Source organism: Taudactylus pleione, unplaced genomic scaffold, assembly GCF_031769625.1.
Source record: "Taudactylus pleione unplaced genomic scaffold, aTauple2 ptg000009l, whole genome shotgun sequence".
NCBI lineage: Eukaryota > Metazoa > Chordata > Amphibia > Anura > Myobatrachidae > Taudactylus > Taudactylus pleione.
The window spans coordinates 12,103,058-12,121,848 of NW_028284412.1; the positions used below are offsets into that span (position 1 = coordinate 12,103,058).

Consider the following 18,791-nt stretch of genomic DNA (forward strand, 5'->3'; position numbering starts at 1 on the left):
GTCTAAAGTCTATTTACTCTCTCTCAGGGGCTGTAGCCCAGCCGTCCATGGCCATCTCCTGGGTGGCCAAGGCCATTGAGGGTTGGGCCAACGCCTTGGAGGATATGTCCAGAGGGCGTTGTTAGGACAGATGAGAGATGCCGCTTCCTACATTGGAGAAGCATCTTTGGATGCTAGCCTGCTGACCTCTAGGGTTTCGGCGGCAGCAGTGTCTGCTCGTAGATCCTTGTGGTTGCGGTCTTGGAGAGCAGACGCTGATTCAAAGAAAGGCTTGGAGGCCTTACCTTTTAATGGAGAGTTACTATTTGGTCCAGACCTGGACAAAATAGTAGATACCCTGGCAAAATCCAAGTCAGCCTTCCTCCCTTCAGCTACGACATCTGCTAAGGTCCGGAGCTCGGCCTTTCGCTCCTTTCGGGTTCAGGGCAAGGCGAAGGGTCAGTCCTTCCCGAGGCAGTCCGCAACCAAGACCGCCTCAAAGCCAAAGAAGCAAGCCTGGAGTACTAGGCGCCCTTCTTCCAAGCAAGAAGATAAGCCTTCTGCATGATGGGACGGGCCTCCCTCTGGGGGACCCCAGAGTGGGAGGCCGACTTCTTCAATTCGCCCAGTGCTGGCGCAGTACCACCACGGATGCCTGGGTGCGAGAAGTGGTCTCCCAGGGGTACGCCCTGTCTTTTCGGCACAGGCCTTCTCAGGACAAAACCAAGGCCTTGCAGGTTCAGGAAGCCATAGAGGCCTTGCTGACGGCGGGGGTCATTATACCCGTACCACAATCTCAACGTGGGATGGGGTATTACTCTACGCTGTTTCTGGTGCAGAAACCCAATGGCTCTCATCGCCCCATCCTCAGTTTGAAGTCCCTGAACAGGTTTCTCAGGGTTCCCAAATTCAGGATGGAAACTTTGCGTTCCATCATTCTGGCGATGGAACCGGGGGATTATATGGTCTCCCTGGATATCCAGGACGCCTACCTCCATGTGCCTATAGCAACATCGCACCAACGGTTTCTGCGGTTTGCTATTCTCCACAACCACTACCAATTCAGGGCTCTACCCTTTGGCCTCTCCACGGCATCAAGGGTATTTACCAAGGTGATGGCGGTCATGGCGGCTCACCTTTGGAGCCAGGGGATACGGTTGCTACCGTATCTAGACGACCTCCTCTTGCTGGCAAGCTCCCCGGAGGTACTGATCCAGCATCTCCACCTGACGGTCGCTTGTCTACAGGCGCACGGGTGGTTGATCAACTGGAAGAAGTCCTCCCTCATCCCATCACAGCGGATGGTTCATTTGGGGGCCCTGCTGTACTCTCGTCAGCAACTGATTTTTCTGACTCCAGAGAAGGTCTCCTCCTTACAGCTGCGGATTCACAGTTGTCTGAGCAGGGGCAGAGTGTCGGTGCACTCAGCGATGAGAGTTTTGGGGTCCATGTTGTCGGCATTCGACATGGTGGAGTTTGCCCAGTTCCATTCCAGGCCCCTGCAGAGGCTGATTCTTTCAGAATGGAACGGATTGCCACACAGAATCCTCTCTCAGATGCTGGTGTTGTCCTCGGAGGTGCGTCTGTCCCTGGCCTGGTGGCTACAGACGGCTCATCTCCTCGAGGGGCGCCCCTTTTGGATCCCGGAATGGGTTCTGCTCACGACAGATGCCAGTCTCCGGGGTTGGGGGGGCGGTGACAGGCTCCTTGTCACTTCAGGGTCGTTGGTCGGTGGAGGAAGCGATTCTTCCCATCAACATCCTGGAACTGCGGGCAGTGTACAGAGCCCTGCAGTCGTCCGGCACCGCTCTTCACGGAAGGGCCGTTCAGGTGCAGTCAGACAACGCCACCACGGTGGCGTACATCAATCACCAGGGAGGGACTCGCAGTCGAGCTGCGATGTCGGAGGTGTCCCGTATCCTGGCTTGGGCAGAGCGCTATCTTCCAGCTCTCTCGGCAGTCTTCATCCCGGGAGTCCTCAATTGGGAGGCAGACTTCCTCAGCCGTTACGACGTGCATCCCGGGGAATGGTCGCTTCATCCAGAGGTATTCCAACTGCTCGTGGACAAGTGGGGGCTGCCAGAGCTGGACCTGATGGCGTCCCGTCACAATCACAAGCTGCCCGTGTACTGGTCAAGGACAAGGGACGCAGGCGCAAGTCTGATAGACGCGCTGTCGGTGAAATGGCTTTCACCTGGCTTACTTGTTCCCTCCGATATCTCTGCTGCCTCGGGTCCTGCGCAAGTTCAAGCAGGATGGAGGCACACTCATCCTGGTGGCCCCAGCGTGGCCCAGAAGGCAGTGGTACTCCGATCTGCGGAGCCTGTTCATCAACGCTCCGTACCTCCTACCTCAACGGCGGGACCTGTTGTCTCAGGTGCCCTGTCTTCACCCGGATCTGGGTCGACTATCTTTGACGGCGTGGCTCTTGAGACAGCCGTCCCGAGGTCTCGAGGCTTTTCTAGCTCCGTTATTACCACCATGCTGAGGGCGTGCAAGCCTGCTTCCGCGAGGATCTACCACAGAGTGTGGCACACTTACTTTCAGTGGTGCGAGGCCAGAAAATATGATCCCCAGGTGTTCCGGGTTTCGCGTATTCTGGCTTTCCTTCAGTCGGGTTTGGATTTAGGATTACGTCTTTCCTCACTGAAGGTGCACGTGTCTGCTCTGTCGGTGTGGTTCCAGTGCAGGATTGCTGCTATGCCGGATGTACACACCTTTTTCCAGGGTGTTTTAAGAATCCAGCCTCCCTTTGTGCCACCTGTCACCCCGTGGGATTTGGCGGTGGTTCTTCGGGCCTTACAGGGTGCTCCTTTTGAGCCCTTGGAGTCAGTGGAGCTCAAGTGGCTAACTTTTAAGACGGTTTTCCTCTTGGCAATTGCTTCTGCCAGGAGGGTTTCGGATTTGGGGGCGCTTTCCTGTCGTCCCCCTTTTCTGGTTTTTCATCAGGACAGAGCGGTGCTTCGCACTCGTCCTGATTTCCTGCCTAAGGTGGTTTCCAGGTTCCACATTAATCAGGAAATTGTTGTACCGGCCTTTCAGTCGCCTGATCTTTCGGCTGGGGAGGCTTCCTTAGACGTTGTCCGTGCACTCCAGGTTTATGTGGACCGGACTAGTTCTGTGAGGATGTCGGATTCTTTGTTTATCCTCTTTGGTTTTCACAAGAGTGGTTGGCCTGCCAACAAACAGACTGACGTTGGCTTCGTTCTGTTATTATTGAGGCTTATATGCAGGAGGGTTTACCTGTTCCAGCCTCTGTTAAGGCTCATTCCACTCGGTCTGTGGGCCCTTCTTGGGCTGCTAGCCGTGGCGCCTCTGCTGTTCAGCTGTGTAAGGCGGCCACCTGGTCTTCCATTCAGACCTTTTTGAGGTTCTATGCGTTTGACACCTTTGCCTCTCAGGATGCATCCTTTGGGCGACGGGTTCTCCTATCAGCACAGGAGCGTCCCCGCCCTTAGTTGGACTGCTTTGGGACATCCCCAAGGTCACCCTGTGGACCCTGAAGTAGAAAACAAGAGATATGGTAAGAACTTACCTTTGTTATCTCTGTTTCTACGAAGTCCATAGGGTCCACAGGCACCCGCCCTGACGCACCTGGCTTCATATGGGCTCTGTGACTGGTCACCGGTTTTCCGTCTCCCATTTCTGTGAGAATGGTTCTTGTGTGTTCCAGTCTTCCTTCTCTCTGTTTCGTCTCCTGCTCCGGCCTGGGCTGCTTACCAACTGGGGTGCCTGTGGCTCGGGGGCGGGGTATAGGGGAGGATGGACCCAAGTGCATCCTGGGAGCAGCTAAAAGCTTTAACTCTGTGGTGCCAGAGGATCCAGCTATACCCCAAGGTCACCCTGTGGACCCTATGGACTTCGTAGAAACAGAGATAACAAAGGTAAGTTCTTACAATATCTCTTGTTTTGGCCTCTATTCACCACCGCAATGGCTTTGAAATGAAACAAACAAGATGTGCTTTAACTGCAGACTTTCAGATTTAATTTGAGGGTAATAACATCCAAATCAGGTGAACGGTGTAGGAATTACAACGGTTTCTATATGTGCCTCCCACTTTTTAAGGGACCAAAAGTAATGGGACAAAACTAAACAATCCTAAATCTAACTTTCACTTTTTAATACTTTGTTGCAAATCCTTTGCAGGTAATTACAGCCTGAAGTCTGGAACGCATAGACATCACCAGACGCTGGGTTTCATCCTTGGTGATGCTCTGCCAGGCCTCTACTGCAAATGTCTTCAGTTCCTGCTTGTTCTTGGGGCATTTTCCCTTCAGTTTTGTCTTCATCAAGTGAAATCCATGCTCAATCGGATTCAGGTCAGGGGATTGACTTGGCCATTGCATAAAATTCTACTTTTTAGCCTTAAAAAACTCTTTGGTTGCTTTTGCCATGTGCTTCGGGTCATTGTCCATCTGCACTGTGAAGCGCCGTCCAATGAGTTCTGAAGGATTTGACTGAACATGAGCATATAATATTGCCCGAAACACTTCAGAATTCATTCTGCTGCTTTTGTCAGCAGTCACATCATCAATAAATACAAGGGAACCAGTTCCATTGGCAGCCATACATGCCCACGCCATGACACTACTACCACCATGCTTCACTGATGAGGTGGTATGTTTTGGATCATGAGCAGTTCCTTTCCTTCTCCATACTCTTCTCTTCCCATCACTCTGGTACAAGTTGATCTTTGTCTCATCTGTCCATAGGATGTTGTTCCAGAACTGTAATGACTTTTTTTAGATGTTGTTTGGCAAACTCTAATCTGGTCTTCCTGTTTTTGAGGCTCACCAACGGTTTACATCTTGTGGTGAACCCTCTATATTCACTCTTGTGAAGTCTTCTCTTGATTGTTGACTTTAACACACATACACCTACCTCCTGGAGAGTGTTCTTGATTTGGCCAACTGTTGTGAAGGGGTTTTTCTTCACCAGGGAAATTATTCTTCTGTCATCCACCACAGTTGTTTTCCGTGGTCTTCCGGGTCTTTTGGTGTTGCTGAGCTCTCCAGTGCGTTCTTTCTTTTTAAGAATGTTCCAAACAGTTGATTTGGCCACACCTAATGTTTTTGCTATCTCTCTGATGGGTTTGTTTTGATTTTTCAGCCTAATCATGGCTTGCTTCACTGATACTGACAGCTCTTTGGATCTCATATTGAGAGTCAACAGCAACTGATTCCAAATGCAAATGTCACACCTAGAATCAACTCCAGACTTTTTACCTGCTTAATTGATAATGAAATGACGAGGGAATAGCCCACACCTGTCCATGAAATAGCTTTTGAGTTGATAGTCCCATTACTTTTGGCCCCTTAAAAAGTGGGAGGCACATATAGAAACCGTTGTAATTCCTACACCGTTCACCTGATTTGGATGTAATTACCCTCAAATTAAATCTGAAAGTCTGCAGTTAAAGCACATCTTGTTTGTTTCATTTCAAAGCCATTGTGGTGGTGAATAGAGGCCAAAATATGAAAATTCTGTCAATGTCCCAATATTTATGCACCTGACTGTATGTGCAATATGGCAGTGTAGTGCATTACTGCAGTACTGCAGTTGGCACTAAACTCAACTACACAGACCGCAGTGGCTGGTGGGATATAGCGCTGTATAACTTGGCCTTTGGGAGAGATTTTACAGGGAGACCGGAATCAGCATTCCCGGAGATATGAGACTTATGCATAAAATGGCTGCCGTGAGCCTCAGAGGAGGCAGAGGGTAAGGGAGGAGCAGCTCAGGGGTGGCAAGACCGCAGTGGAATAGCGCCCTGAGCCGGGGGGAGGGGCCGCAGGGAGAGGACCTTCTCCCCTATGCTGACATCAATCATCAGGTCCCTGGTTGTAAATTGTGCCCTGCGCCAGTATATGTAATGCCCTGGTGGTCTAGTGGGGTCCTGGACGCACCGGAGTTCACATCAGCTCCTCTGGTCTGTCTCCTGAGAACGGAGGCAAGACTGCGCAAACAGTGATCCACCTTACCTGTCCCCTTGAGTCCCAGCTGCAATCTGGGGTCCGAGGAGCCCTGCTAGCTAGGTCCTCCCTGGAGTCCTGCCGTGGGCTGCTGTCACGGCGCCGTGGAGGTGTTATGGAGCAGCAGTGCAGATGTCCAGAGAACTGTCTAGTGCTGCTGCTCTTTTGTAGTACAAATGAAAATAAAGGAAAATCATAAAAATAAAGCTTGAGCTGCTTAATAGCAGCCCCACTGTTCTAGCGGTGATCCAGCTCCTGCCGGACACCAATGAAACTGAGTTGCCTTCAGGCTCTGGGCTGTGAAGGACCAGAGCATCCTGTGTTGAATCGTCAGTATTAACCTTTAATATATTCCTGCCTATAAACCTCTAAGATTCACCTGCCTAGAACCTCTAAGACAAAACCTGCCTATAAACCTCTAAACATAACGCTAATTGCGTACGCACTATAACCGCAAATAAAGACAGGAGTGGAATCTATGGTTCCAACGCACAAGTATTATTCAGGTAAAAGTACAGTCGGTTACACGCAATCTATACATACACAAGTTAGGTGTAAAAGGAAATAATACAGACCCAAGTACAGTTATACATACGCTGCGCCTCTGGACCCAGAGATAGACCTCAGACTAGATATCCTCAGTACACCCAAAATTCAGCATGAACTGGAAAACCAGTATTCGGACACATGTATTTATTCCCCCCAGACTGAAGCAGGACAAAGGGAAAACTTCCTGCTGATCTCATTGGTTCCCAGAGGAGAAGCATATGTTACGGCACATTTAACAGGTTGTTTCAAATAGACTTTCCCTGCCTCCAACAACAGGGGTCTTTCTAGTAACGCCTCCTGTAACATTCCATCAGCTAAACATTTTGTTGCTTGTAAGTTCTGCGATCCGTAACTTGAGTTTGCATGATGCGATCTCTCCACCGATAACACCGGGATGCTGTAAAAAGCGTACGCATCAGAACGAAACCAAACACACCTTGCTTATCATGTATAATACCTTAGTTATCAAAAACCTCTATTAACCAACTTGAATCATACATTTTGATGCTAATGGAACCTTGTGTGCGAATATGTAGTGTGTGAGTATTCGGGGTTTGATATAAGGACGCTAGTTAATTTGGGGCAGATGCGTGCGCATAAAGCTACTTTTTCAGTGGTTTCATACTAAGTCTCATGCATTCGCTAATATGCGATTATTTAATAGCGCCCTTGTGAGTATAATTGTGCGTATGAAAAATGGTGAAAGAAGCGATCGCAGTGTGCTAATAAAAAATATCGCCACATGTACTATATTGTGAGTTCACCTAAAATGGCGCTTAGGCGGCCATTCGCAAAATGGCGTCTTGCGATTGCATTTCTAAAATGGAGTCTTGCGGCCATTCGCAAGATGGCGTCGCTGCGATTAAATTTTAAACTGAACTTGTCTCAGCCAATTATTCAGCTTCGACACCTGGGACAGGAAAAAGCTTTGCTGTTGGTGTCCGGTCCTCCATATACCACCTACACCCAATTGTCTCCCCGTGGAGCCCTATGGACCTTGAAGAAGAAATAGACATTATGATTTGGATTTAGGCCTTCCAGTAACTATTTTTCCAAAACGTGGATCACAGTAATTCATACCATTTAATAAATTAGTTCTGTGTGCAACATTGTTGTTTCTGAAAGATTATTAGAAACTTACTGTTATATGATTTCTCCTGTCTGGTGACATCCTGCAGCATTCCAATTGTGATGCCCAACAGTATATGCCGGCAATATAGTAATAAATGATAATAGAATAATTAATGTGTGGTCATATTTGTTTATGCCTTATAAATATGACTCCTTTATCTGTTTTTCATCTTTAGTACAAGTTGGAGTGACACAATCCTCTCCATTCTCTACAGGTCTGTGATATGTATGTGCGGTACTCTTTGCCCCTGATTGTCCTTCCTCCTGCACAAGTGTTCTACACGGCTCTTCTCTGTACAGATGCTGTGAACCTTAACCAGCTTTGTTACATTATGTACAGGTAGGATTATCCCAGTTAGAAAACTCACACTTTAACTTGTGGAATAACTGATGTGAGCCTTTTTTTTTTTTTGCAATACATCACAGGTACAGGGACAACCTCTCGACAGCAAAAAGGAGAGAGAAGCAGAAAATTGTAAGAGGCAGTATATATGGGGGAAATATAAGGGTTGGGCTGCTCATATGTTAAGCTGTCATACCATTTTCATTTTTCTTCCTGTCTGTGCTTAGGGTAATGTCCCTTTTGCCGTCAGCAGCCAGACATTTGCGGAGTATAACCAATACCTGAGTACCATGGTGGGGTGCCTGTGGACATCGCAAGCTTTGCAGTATGATACTCATCCACAAGGAATCAAGATTGCACCTGAAGTTCTTGAAAGTTCTGGTTTACCATTCAATAAGAAGCGTTTCAACATTGTATTCCACCCTGCATTAATGGGTTTTGCTGCATCTTTTATACAGGAGGTAAGCAGATATAATAGGTCTACGGTATTTGGTACTAACCCCCAACAGTGCTTGTGGCAATGCTTAGAGAATATTTAGCACATCTTACTCTTAATGATATCCTCATGGATGTTTATTATAACCATGAAATACCCGTGGAATATAGGAAACAAGTCCTGCAGCTCCTTGCCTTTGTACAGGATATAAAACCTACTTCTTGTGCATTTTGTGCTTTGCTGCATAGACCCCATCCCTTACAGACCTTCATTTGAGTCCATCTGTTCACAAGTCATTAATACTATTCTTGGCTTTTATTGAAACCTCATCACTTGGATCTCATAGTTGGAGGGAGAGTAATTAAAGCTGTATTACTATACTGTACGAACATGCTATAATAGGGCTTAGATGGCACAATTTACCTCATGCATCAGAATGGTTGGAATAGACTTTAATCAAGTGTCTGCTCCAGCAAAGGACTGAAGCAATGTATAACATGAGCCACAACACTCCAAAACAACCTTGTTCGGACATATTGTCAGTAAGTTACTTGCTTACATAAAACACTACCTTTGTTCTTCTTTTTTAACAATTTTATTGTACATCAGAAAAATACTACAAATATAGATAGGTCAGAATCATGACTAGTATAAGTACAGAGCATTCAGTTGTGAGGGGAACAAGTCCCCAGCGCGCTATTACACATTGTCAGTAGCAATAAACAATGGCATTTGTGAACATTCTACTAAAAAGATGGGCAGGAAGGTAATGCATGAAAAAGTAACTTTAACCAGAAGCAACACTGTTTTATAGAAAGCGGTATGAAAGGAATAAAGAGTAGTCTGCTTCTTTAACTAAAGGCAATTATATCTTGATTATTTGAATCCTGCTTCTCGAGAAGGTCTTTGAGCTAACAGAATGGTTCATTTTACAGTCTCCTATCTACAGTAGTATGTTTTTGTTTTTTTCCTTTCTTTCCTGTTGCTCACTACCCTCCTGATTTGGTATATAATGCCTCATGGTTCTGTTATACTCTGCTTATTTACAATGTATGCCGCCTTATTGGTAGTCTGGCTGTTTTCTACCCTCTGGAATCTTATGAGCCGATCTACTCGTCCTTCACTTGTGGACCTTCCCTCCACATTTTGTTCCTGGTCTTTCCTTTTTCTCAGTGTCATCAAAATATAAGAGCTCAAGGAGCTCTGCTTTAACTTGATTTACAGTAGGAGGGACAGATGACAGCCATTTGCTTAAACTCTGCTTTTAAGCAAGGGTAACTAATAGTCAACAATGGAGCAGGAGGGGAGAACAAAACCTAGACGACCAATCATATAAACAGGCAAGAGCGACACACCTAAATTAGGTTACCTTGGAACATTTATGTATTTTACACCAACATTTTCTGCTTTCAGGATAAAAACATTGTGTGAACATGGCATCCTTTCCCCTACTTTTAGGGCAACATGCCGACTCCTCCGGCACAAAGCAACGTGTCTGGGCTTGGGAGTTATTAGCTCTGTTAGTGACTTCACATGAGTTTCCTGCAGCTTAGCAGAGCCAAGATATTTCATAGTGGTGTCAAAAGTGTTGAGGAACCAGTCAAAAGCGTTTTTGGCATGGAAATGGCATTGCCAAGTGTTCCACACTGTAGCCCAGGAAACGTCTATATTAGTAGGGAGGATATCATTTTACAAAAACTTGATTTTAAATTTGTTAATTTGGATAAACAAAATAGGGAGGAGAAAGGGTTGGTAACTGAGGGAGGGAAATAATACCCAGGAGAAAAAACACAATGGGTGGAATGGAATAGTTTGTCCCGCAACTTCCAAATGTAATAGGGTTCGAGTTTGACTGGCATGCTAGTTAAATTGCGGGTAAACTGGCACCTTGTAATGAGTTTCATTACAAGGTTCAAGTTTGATAGGAGCATGCACAGATCAGCAAGAACCATGCATTCTTCGCTGTGAAATAGTAAAGTAAAAAATAGTCGTGTGGTCCCCTGCAAAAGCATAACCAGCCTCGGGTCTTTGAGCCGGCCCTGGTTCAAAATATACGAGGGAAAAAATGTGTAGGGTTCCCCTGTATTTGATTAACCAGCACCGGGCTTTTGGACTGGTTCTGATTCTAAAAGTATGGGGAATAAAGCAAGTAAGGGTCCCCCGTATTTTTAGAACCTGCACCGAGCTCCACGAGCAGGGGTGTTACTGCTATAGCCAGGGGACACACTAGACAAGGATACAAGTCGCTGTAGCAAAACATTCCACCTAGCTAGTCGGCCTAGGCTGGGGATTCCTTGGGCAGTGAGGACCCCCCCCCAATAAATAGGTCCCCATTCTCCAGGGCACCCTAGCCCTGGGCTGACACAGATGCAGTCCCTACGAAGGGTTTCGCGCATCTGGGTTTCTCCGCCTACCCCCCACGTGTATATGAGACGCTCACAGTCCACTATCAGTGCACTGCTGTAGCTGTTGATCTCAGGAGGGTTTGGGTCCGTCTACTTGTATACCTCTCCTTTGGTTAATGTTTATAGGGCTCTATATCCTACCATTCCTGGTGTTTGTGTAGTTGATTTAGAGTCCATTGTAATTATATTACATATGCACTGAATGTCACTGTATGTGACTGTTTGCTAGCGACACTGTATTTTATTTCTGTCTGTCAATTATAACGATCCCTATTTTTTTCCCTCCATCCTCTTGGGTTGGAGGTTTTTCTTTGAGTACTTTACATTCATTTGAGATTTTGTGAAGGCTGTCGCATAGCATTGCATTTATTACCTTTATTGAACATGTCAAAAGATAAAGGGAAACAGGAGGGGGAGCCCCCTGTGCTGGTTTCATTTAAATCATGTATGGCCTATGTGTCCCCTCAGGACGTAAGGGATGGTTTCTGTATTGTCTGTTATAAAGAGCCACCTTACCAGTCCAGTTTACCTGTCTGGACAAGAGCCATCTTGGGTCTCCTCTTTGTCCCAGGTAATGAAACAGTGGATCGTATGACTGCTCCCACAATTCCTTTGGTGGGGTGCCCACAGCATGCCATGTTTGCACCTACTATACATCCTTCCTGGAAGGATGTATATGGCCATTTTAGTCAGAGTATGGCACCATCTAATGTTGAAAGCAGACCGGTAGTTACTAAGGTGCCTAAGCACAAGTTATCTTTTTATCAGTCTGCCCAACATATGGATTCAGACGCATCATCAGGGAATCAGATGATGCACAGGGTTCCTCTCCAGTGGATGTTCCTCCTTTGGTGAGGGCGGTTAAATCAATCCTAGATATTCAGGATGATGAACTAGCTCGTAGTAAGAAAGCTCCAAGGTTTAATTACCACTTCTGCTGTTTAGATATGCAGCATGCCTATGTTGTGTGAGCGAGTGCGGCTGTATCTGCATGCGAAACGCTACATTGCAGTGTCAGTGGCTGTAACACTGTAACGTAGCGTTTAGCATGCACATTCACCCGCAGGATAGATGTATCTGGGCACATCTGTACTTCCTACTGTGGATGCTCATGTAATGCATTTAATCAAAAATGCTACATTGCCTATTCCGTCAGCATCTTCTCTGAAGGATTCCACAGATAAGAAAATTGAAGCATGTCTTAAGGCAATATTTTAATGATCTGGAGCTGTTACTCATCCAGCTATGGCTGGAACCTGGGTAGCCAAAGCTGTTGAAGAATGGATGGGGGACATTGGAAGACCCTCTACTAGATGCTACCAGAGAACAGATGATGTATATCTCCAGCATATGGGAAGCGGCTTCCTATCTGGTAGGAGCTGCTGCAGATGCTGGAATTTTAGCCTCTAAAGCATTAGCAGCTTCAATAGTGGCATGCAGGGCCCTATGATTAAGATCCTGGAAAGCTGATACAGGATCAAAGAGGAGCGCTAGAAGTCTTACCTTTCTATGGAAAGGTTCTTTTTGGAGCAGAGTTGGATAAAATAAAAGCTACTCTGGTGGCTTTAAAATCAGCAGGTCTGCCATCTACGGCAACTATATAGTCTAGGCAGGTTTCTTTTCGGTCCTTTTGTACTCAGGGATGAGTAAGGGAACAGTCTTCCTGTAGGTAGTCTAGTTTTCGAAAGACAACAAGTTGACAAACTAAGAGGTCTGGCCCGGCAAGACATCCAGCTTCTAAACTGTACGACAAACCCTCGGCCTGATGGGGCAGGACTCCTGGGGGATCCCAGGATGGGAGGCTGACTTCTAGGTCTGGGTTCGAGAAGTGGTCTCTCAGGGGTATGTCCCCTCACTTTCAGGAGGCATCCTCCCCAGAAGTTTTTTCTTGCACAGATCCTCCATCAGATGCGGTCAAGGCCTTGGCCCTTCAGGAATCCATTAACTCCCCTGCTGCAGGCAGGGATAATAGTCCCAGCTCCTGTGTCGCAACAGGGAAGGGGTTATTATTCCAATCTATTTCTGGTTCAGAAACTGAATGGGGCCTATCGCCCTATACTAAATCTAAAAACCCTCAATAAGTATATCAATGTACCCAAGTTTCGTATGGAAACTCTCCGATCAATTATTTTGGCAATGGAGCTAGTGAATTGCATGGTTTCCCTGGATATTCAGGATGTTCCTATTATACCATCTCACCAACAATTTTTATGGTTTGCTGTCGTTCAACAACAATGCCAGGCTCTACCCTTTGGCCTATCTACGACTCCCGGGTATTTACCAAAATAATGGCAGTCATGACGAAGTCAGAATTCTGCAATGTCTGGACGACCTTCTGATATTAGTACAGACTCTGGTTGTTTTACAAAGCCATCTTCAACTGACCATAGCCTGCTTACAAAAGCACGGCTGGATAATCAATTGGAAGCAATCATCACTTTCTCCCAACACAGCAGATGGTACATCTGGGAGCGCTTCTGGATTCTCTGGCACAAACAGTGTTTCTAGATATAGAAAGTGTCACCTGCACAAAGGAATAGGTTTTATATTAAATATAGGGACAATACTCAATTGCTGCCTAGAATGGACTAAGGTAAAGTATCCCTACTTTACGAAAAGGGGGTTAAATGATGAACAGCATTAGGCCTGGCGCAGGTATTGTATTGTCAGTAATTTGTGTGGATCATAAAGGTGAATATTTTCATAAAAATAATTTTATTACCATATAGAAATAAACATACTTCCTCAATAATGGTCATACAGTGCTGAATAAACGTATAACTGTTATAAAGGTGGTATTTCACTGTCCCAATAGGCACATGTGATTTTCTTCGATCTTATATTCTTTCCCTTTACTTCAAGATTTGAAAGCATACTTCTCAAGGTACTTCTCATGGCACAGGACCTGCTCCAGGACAGGCCGGTCCAGAACCAGTCCGACAATGCAGCCTACCTCAATCATCAGGGAGGAACAAGAAGTTACACAGCCATGAGAGAAGTGACAAAGGTTCTGATTTGGGTAGAATGTCTACTTCCGGCTATCTCGGCAATATGCATCCCTAGAGTACTCAATTGGGAAGCAGACTTCCTAAGTCACCAGGGCATACATGCTGGAGAGTGTTTCAGCTTCTGGTAAACAAATGGGGTCTACCAGAGATCTTATGGCGTCACATCACAACCACAAGGTTCCCAGGTGCCACTCCAGGTCCAGAGACCCATCAGCAGCCTTCGTGGACGCACTGGCAGTAAGATGGGACTTCAAGCTGACGTATCTCTTTCTTCCGATTTCCCTCCAAGAGTTCTCAGGAAATTCAAGCAGGAAGGCGGAACAGTAATACTGGTGGGTGCGGTTTGGCCCAGACATAATTGGTTCACCGACATAAAGAATCTGTCCATAGACAGTCCGTATCCTCTTCCTCTATGGCAGGATCTACTAACAGAGGGTCCCTTCTGGCATCCGGACTTACCTCGTCTGGCTTTGACAGCGTGGCTCTTGAATCTTCCATCCTAAGAGTGAAAGGTTTTTCCGGTTCTGTGATTCAAACGATGCTTAGGACACGGAAGCCTGCCTCTGCCCGTCTCTATTACAGAGTTTGACATTCTTTTGGTCAATGGTGTTCCCATAAGAAGTATGATTCTAAGGTGTTCAGGATTTCCAGGGTACTGGCTTTCTTCAGGCAGGTTTAGACAGTGGTCTCCGCCTGGCCACTTTGGGAGTGCAGGTTTCTGCATTGTCAGTCTAGTTCCAGAGAAGATTGCCACATTACCAGATGTTCTGCGAGTTCAGCCTCCTTATATTCCACTGGGTAGCACTGTGGGATTTGTCTTTTGGTTCTTAAGGAGCTACAAGCTCCCCCATTTGAACCTTTAGACTCTGTAGATTTTAAATGGTTGACAGCGAAGACTCTTTCTTCTCACTATCTCTTCTGCTCGCAAAGTCTCTGATTTGGCAGCGCTTTTCTTGTCACTCCCCATTTTTTATTTTTCACCAGGATAAAGCTGTTCTTCGTACAAGGGAGACTTATCGTTACCTTCCTAAGGTACTGTCTTGTTTTCATGTGAATGAAGAAATTGAAGTTCCAGCTTTTCAGGCTCCAGATCTTTCTGTAAGCAAAAGCCTCCCTGGATGTAGTTCGTGCTCTCCGTATTTACGTGGAGCGTAAAGATTCTGTTAGAAAATCAGATGCTTTTTTTGTATTCTATGGTTTTCACAAACGAGGATGGCCAGCTAATAAGCAGACTCTGGCGAGATGGCTACGCATGACTATCTCTCAGATGTACACACAGGCTGATCTCCCTGTCCCAAGCACGGTGACTGCACATTCTACTCTGTATGTAGGGCCATTATGGGCAATTAGTCGTGGTGCCTCTACTGAACAATTGCAGCCACGTGGTCTTCTGTCCACACTTTTCTTAGGTTCTATGCCTTTGATACTTTCGCCTCTCAGGATGCTTCCTTTGGGCGACGAGTTCTCCTTACTGCTCAGGAACGTCCCCCCACCCTAGGGGAACTGTTTTAGGACATTTCCATGGTACCCCTGAAAATTAGAGTTATGGTAGACTTTCCTAGATAACAACTCCTTTTCTTCGAGGTCCACAGGGCACCCACCCTGACGCACCTGGCTGCATGGGTAATATTTTCTTTCGTTAAGATTCCCTCATCTTGTGTAAGTGTTTTTCTGGTGTACAATTCCTCTTCCTTCTCCTCTTTCCTTCCCTTGCCTTGAGGCCTATTTTTTTATATTTTGTAAACTGCATCATGGAGCACTGACATTGATAAAGGGAAAAATAGTAGCGGACTTACTCCCCCTATACCAGTGCAAAATCATTCATCAGAATTCGATATAGAGACAATATATTCAGACTTCTGCGCATATCATAAAAGTTTTTCTTTGTAAGAGAAGCAGTTACTGCTGTCACACGCTGGTCAGGAGCTCCACTCATCGTGATATAATGAACTTTGCATACATATGTTTGTAAATATTCTTATTTTATATTGTTACATGTTGTCCATGCGTGTCACATATTGCTATTTTTATTACATATTTTGCTTTTATACATATTTACATGGTATACTCATCCATCCATTCTACACCTGTATTTGTAATAGCGCACCTATCACATCTCTCTATCAAACAGACTATACGTTCCATTATATATAGATCAACAAGGTGCGCTCTATAAGATCATATCCACCTATGTAAATTGTTATCCTTGTGATCTTGGAAGGGATCACATTGATCTGTGGCAGCCCTAGCGATACACCCTCCAGACATTCATTCTCTCCTTGTCTAAATAGTGCGGACATCCCCCCCATTGTTATTAGTTATCTAGATAAGTCTACGATAACTCAAATTTTTCAGACCACAGTTCTACCAAGTAAGGGAAGTCATTCCAATTCTGCAATTGCTTTATAATGTTATTAATATTCAGGGTAAATATACGTTCATATAAACGAATTGCTGATGAAGGGACATAGACTCCCAAATATTTCAAGGCATCATGTGTGACACAGAACTGAGATGAGTTCATGGAATAATTATGTAGCAGATCAGGAGGAGTGAGAGGTAAAATTTCCGCTCTATGGATGTTCATTTTGTATCCAGCAAACAAGCTGAAAGTCTCTTTATCATGCAAAAGGGCAAGGATGGAGACAAACAGCGAGCGATTAACAGCAACATATCATCTGCGATTAGCGATAATATGAGGAAAGCCCAGCCAATCCCAATACCACCCTTAACGAGTACCACAATGGATATAGAAGGGGAAGGAAATAAAACCATTAGGAATAATTCTAGAAGAGGGGTTAGTATTCAAAGTGTATACGAGCTCCACAAACCTTGAAGAAAATTCAAACCCAGATTAGGGTTCCAAAATGATAATACCAAACTACTAAATCAAACGCCTTCCCGCCATGCAATAACCAGAGCCGTATCTAAATTTTTTGGTGCCCTGTGCCAGAGAGAGCATTGACTCCCCCCCTCCATTTTTTTAAACGGGGGCATAAGATAGTGCACCTGAAAAAGGGCCATGGCCTCATTGGGAAGGGCCAGGGAAGAGAGAGGGGAGGCCAGGAGATGCTGGGAAGCTACAATTGAGAATGAGTATAAACAGGAAAATTGACAGGCCCAAACAGGGCTCCCTGCCCTGTGGTGCCCTGTGCCATGGAACTAGTTGCACCACCCTAGTTACGGCCCTGGCAATGACAGAAAGACTTTTAGATCAGACTCGTGGAGGTTGTTCAAACTGCAAAGCCACTAATACCTTACATATATTCCAGGTCGATCTGCAGCCCTAAACAAGGCCCATCTGATCACAGTGCACAATCAAGGAAAGAAATTATTTCAGACATTCTGTCAAGATTTTAGTAAACAACTTCTAGTCCACGTTAAGAGACTAGGAATAGTATGGGGCCAGAAAGCAAGGATTCCTACGAGGCTTGAGAAGAACCACATTATAGTGGGCAGGGAGTAGTTTATCAGAAGTTAATTATAGTATTATGAAATGAAGTAAGAGAGTCTGCAGTAAAGGGCATTAGGATTTTATAAATTTAGTCTGTCAACTCATCCGGAACAGACGACTTCAGGGGCTTATGATATTTGATGGCTGAGGCAACATCATCTTCTGAAAATTCTGGGAGAGGAGTGACATTTTTTCATCAGAAAGTCGAGGAAGAGTGACTTTTCTAATAAGAGAGACTTATTGGAAGATAGAGTATAAAAAGACTGGAGAATTTCTAAGATTTCCACCCCACCTTTCTCAGTACTACTAGTACAATCATTGATAGCCACAATAATAGAGCTAGTATGATCCTTCTGAGGAGATGAGAGAGAGAGATGTCGAGACATTTCCATGTCTATGGAAAGTCAACCTATACGTGTGTATTGCTGCACCACTCCATCAAAATGGGTATTACATTCCCTAAAATACCAAGGGGAAGGGGAGAAAGTCTTAGCTGTTGACAGGCCTAGTTGTATTACTCCTTGGGCCACCCGATACCTCTCCGATTGGTCATTTCTGTGCTTGGCCACAAAGGATATTTTTCCCATGGAGAGCAGCTGTATGTGTTTGCCAGAATAGAATAGGGATTTGTTGGTGATCAGAATTAGTGTAAATAAGAGTACCAGCATGTCTTTGTATTTTGTTGATGTAGCCAGAGAGAAAGGAAAGTGCCACTGCGTATAGTTCCCCAGGTTATGTTGTAAGTCAACCTAAATCAGGGAATGAGGAGTAAGACTTGGTTATTCAGTACCTGTGGCATGGAATAGGGGTAGGAAAAAGTTTGAGACCAACATACAGTATAGGCCTTTTGGGAAAATGCGCCATAAACAAAGGAGTAGTGTATGAACTCCCTATCTAAGGGGTGATGCAGGCGCCAGACATCAGTGAGATGTAGATTATTACAAATATATTGCACACCAATTTTGTATTGTTAGGGTAAACCACAAGGAGAGCTCTGTCAGTCAATATATTATGAGGTGATTTATTAATTATCTGACCCCAATTTTATCATAGGAGACCTTAATATAAAGAGAAGTAACAATGGAAAGCACAAGAGGGTAGAGAGCCCTGCTCGCAAGAGCTTACATTCTCAAGGGGAGGGGGAGACAGATGCACCGATATATCTTTCAGACATATCGGCATTGACTCTGCTGCAGGGCCAACCTGATATGTCTGTGAACAATGTTCAGACTTATCGGGTGTACACACTCGCCGATGCATCCGCAATATATCGTTTTCGATCAAACAATATATATCGACATGTATGTACCTAACTTAAGCACTACCTCACATTAGCATCTGCTCAGTAAAGAAGGGATCCTCCACAATTAGGAAATGAAGGGTAACTTATGAATTAGAAATAGAAATCCACAGAGCTCCAACAGATATCTAATCGCTTCAAACCACATCAGGGAGATAATTTGAGAAAATGTAAGGCAGGATCACACGACAAACACACAGCATATAGCTATTA

General features: G+C 45.3%; 1 protein-coding gene across 1 annotated transcript in view; it reads left to right on the top strand.

Moving 5' to 3' along the window:
- CENPI (centromere protein I) overlaps nt 1-18,791 on the top strand; it is a 131,371-nt gene that overhangs the window by 108,817 nt on the left and 3,763 nt on the right. Inside the window, exons 17-19 of the mRNA XM_088466772.1 lie at nt 7,848-7,972; nt 8,059-8,107; nt 8,203-8,436. Coding sequence (XP_088322898.1) covers nt 7,848-7,972; nt 8,059-8,107; nt 8,203-8,436 — 408 coding nt within the window. The remainder of the gene's footprint in view (nt 1-7,847; nt 7,973-8,058; nt 8,108-8,202; nt 8,437-18,791) is intronic.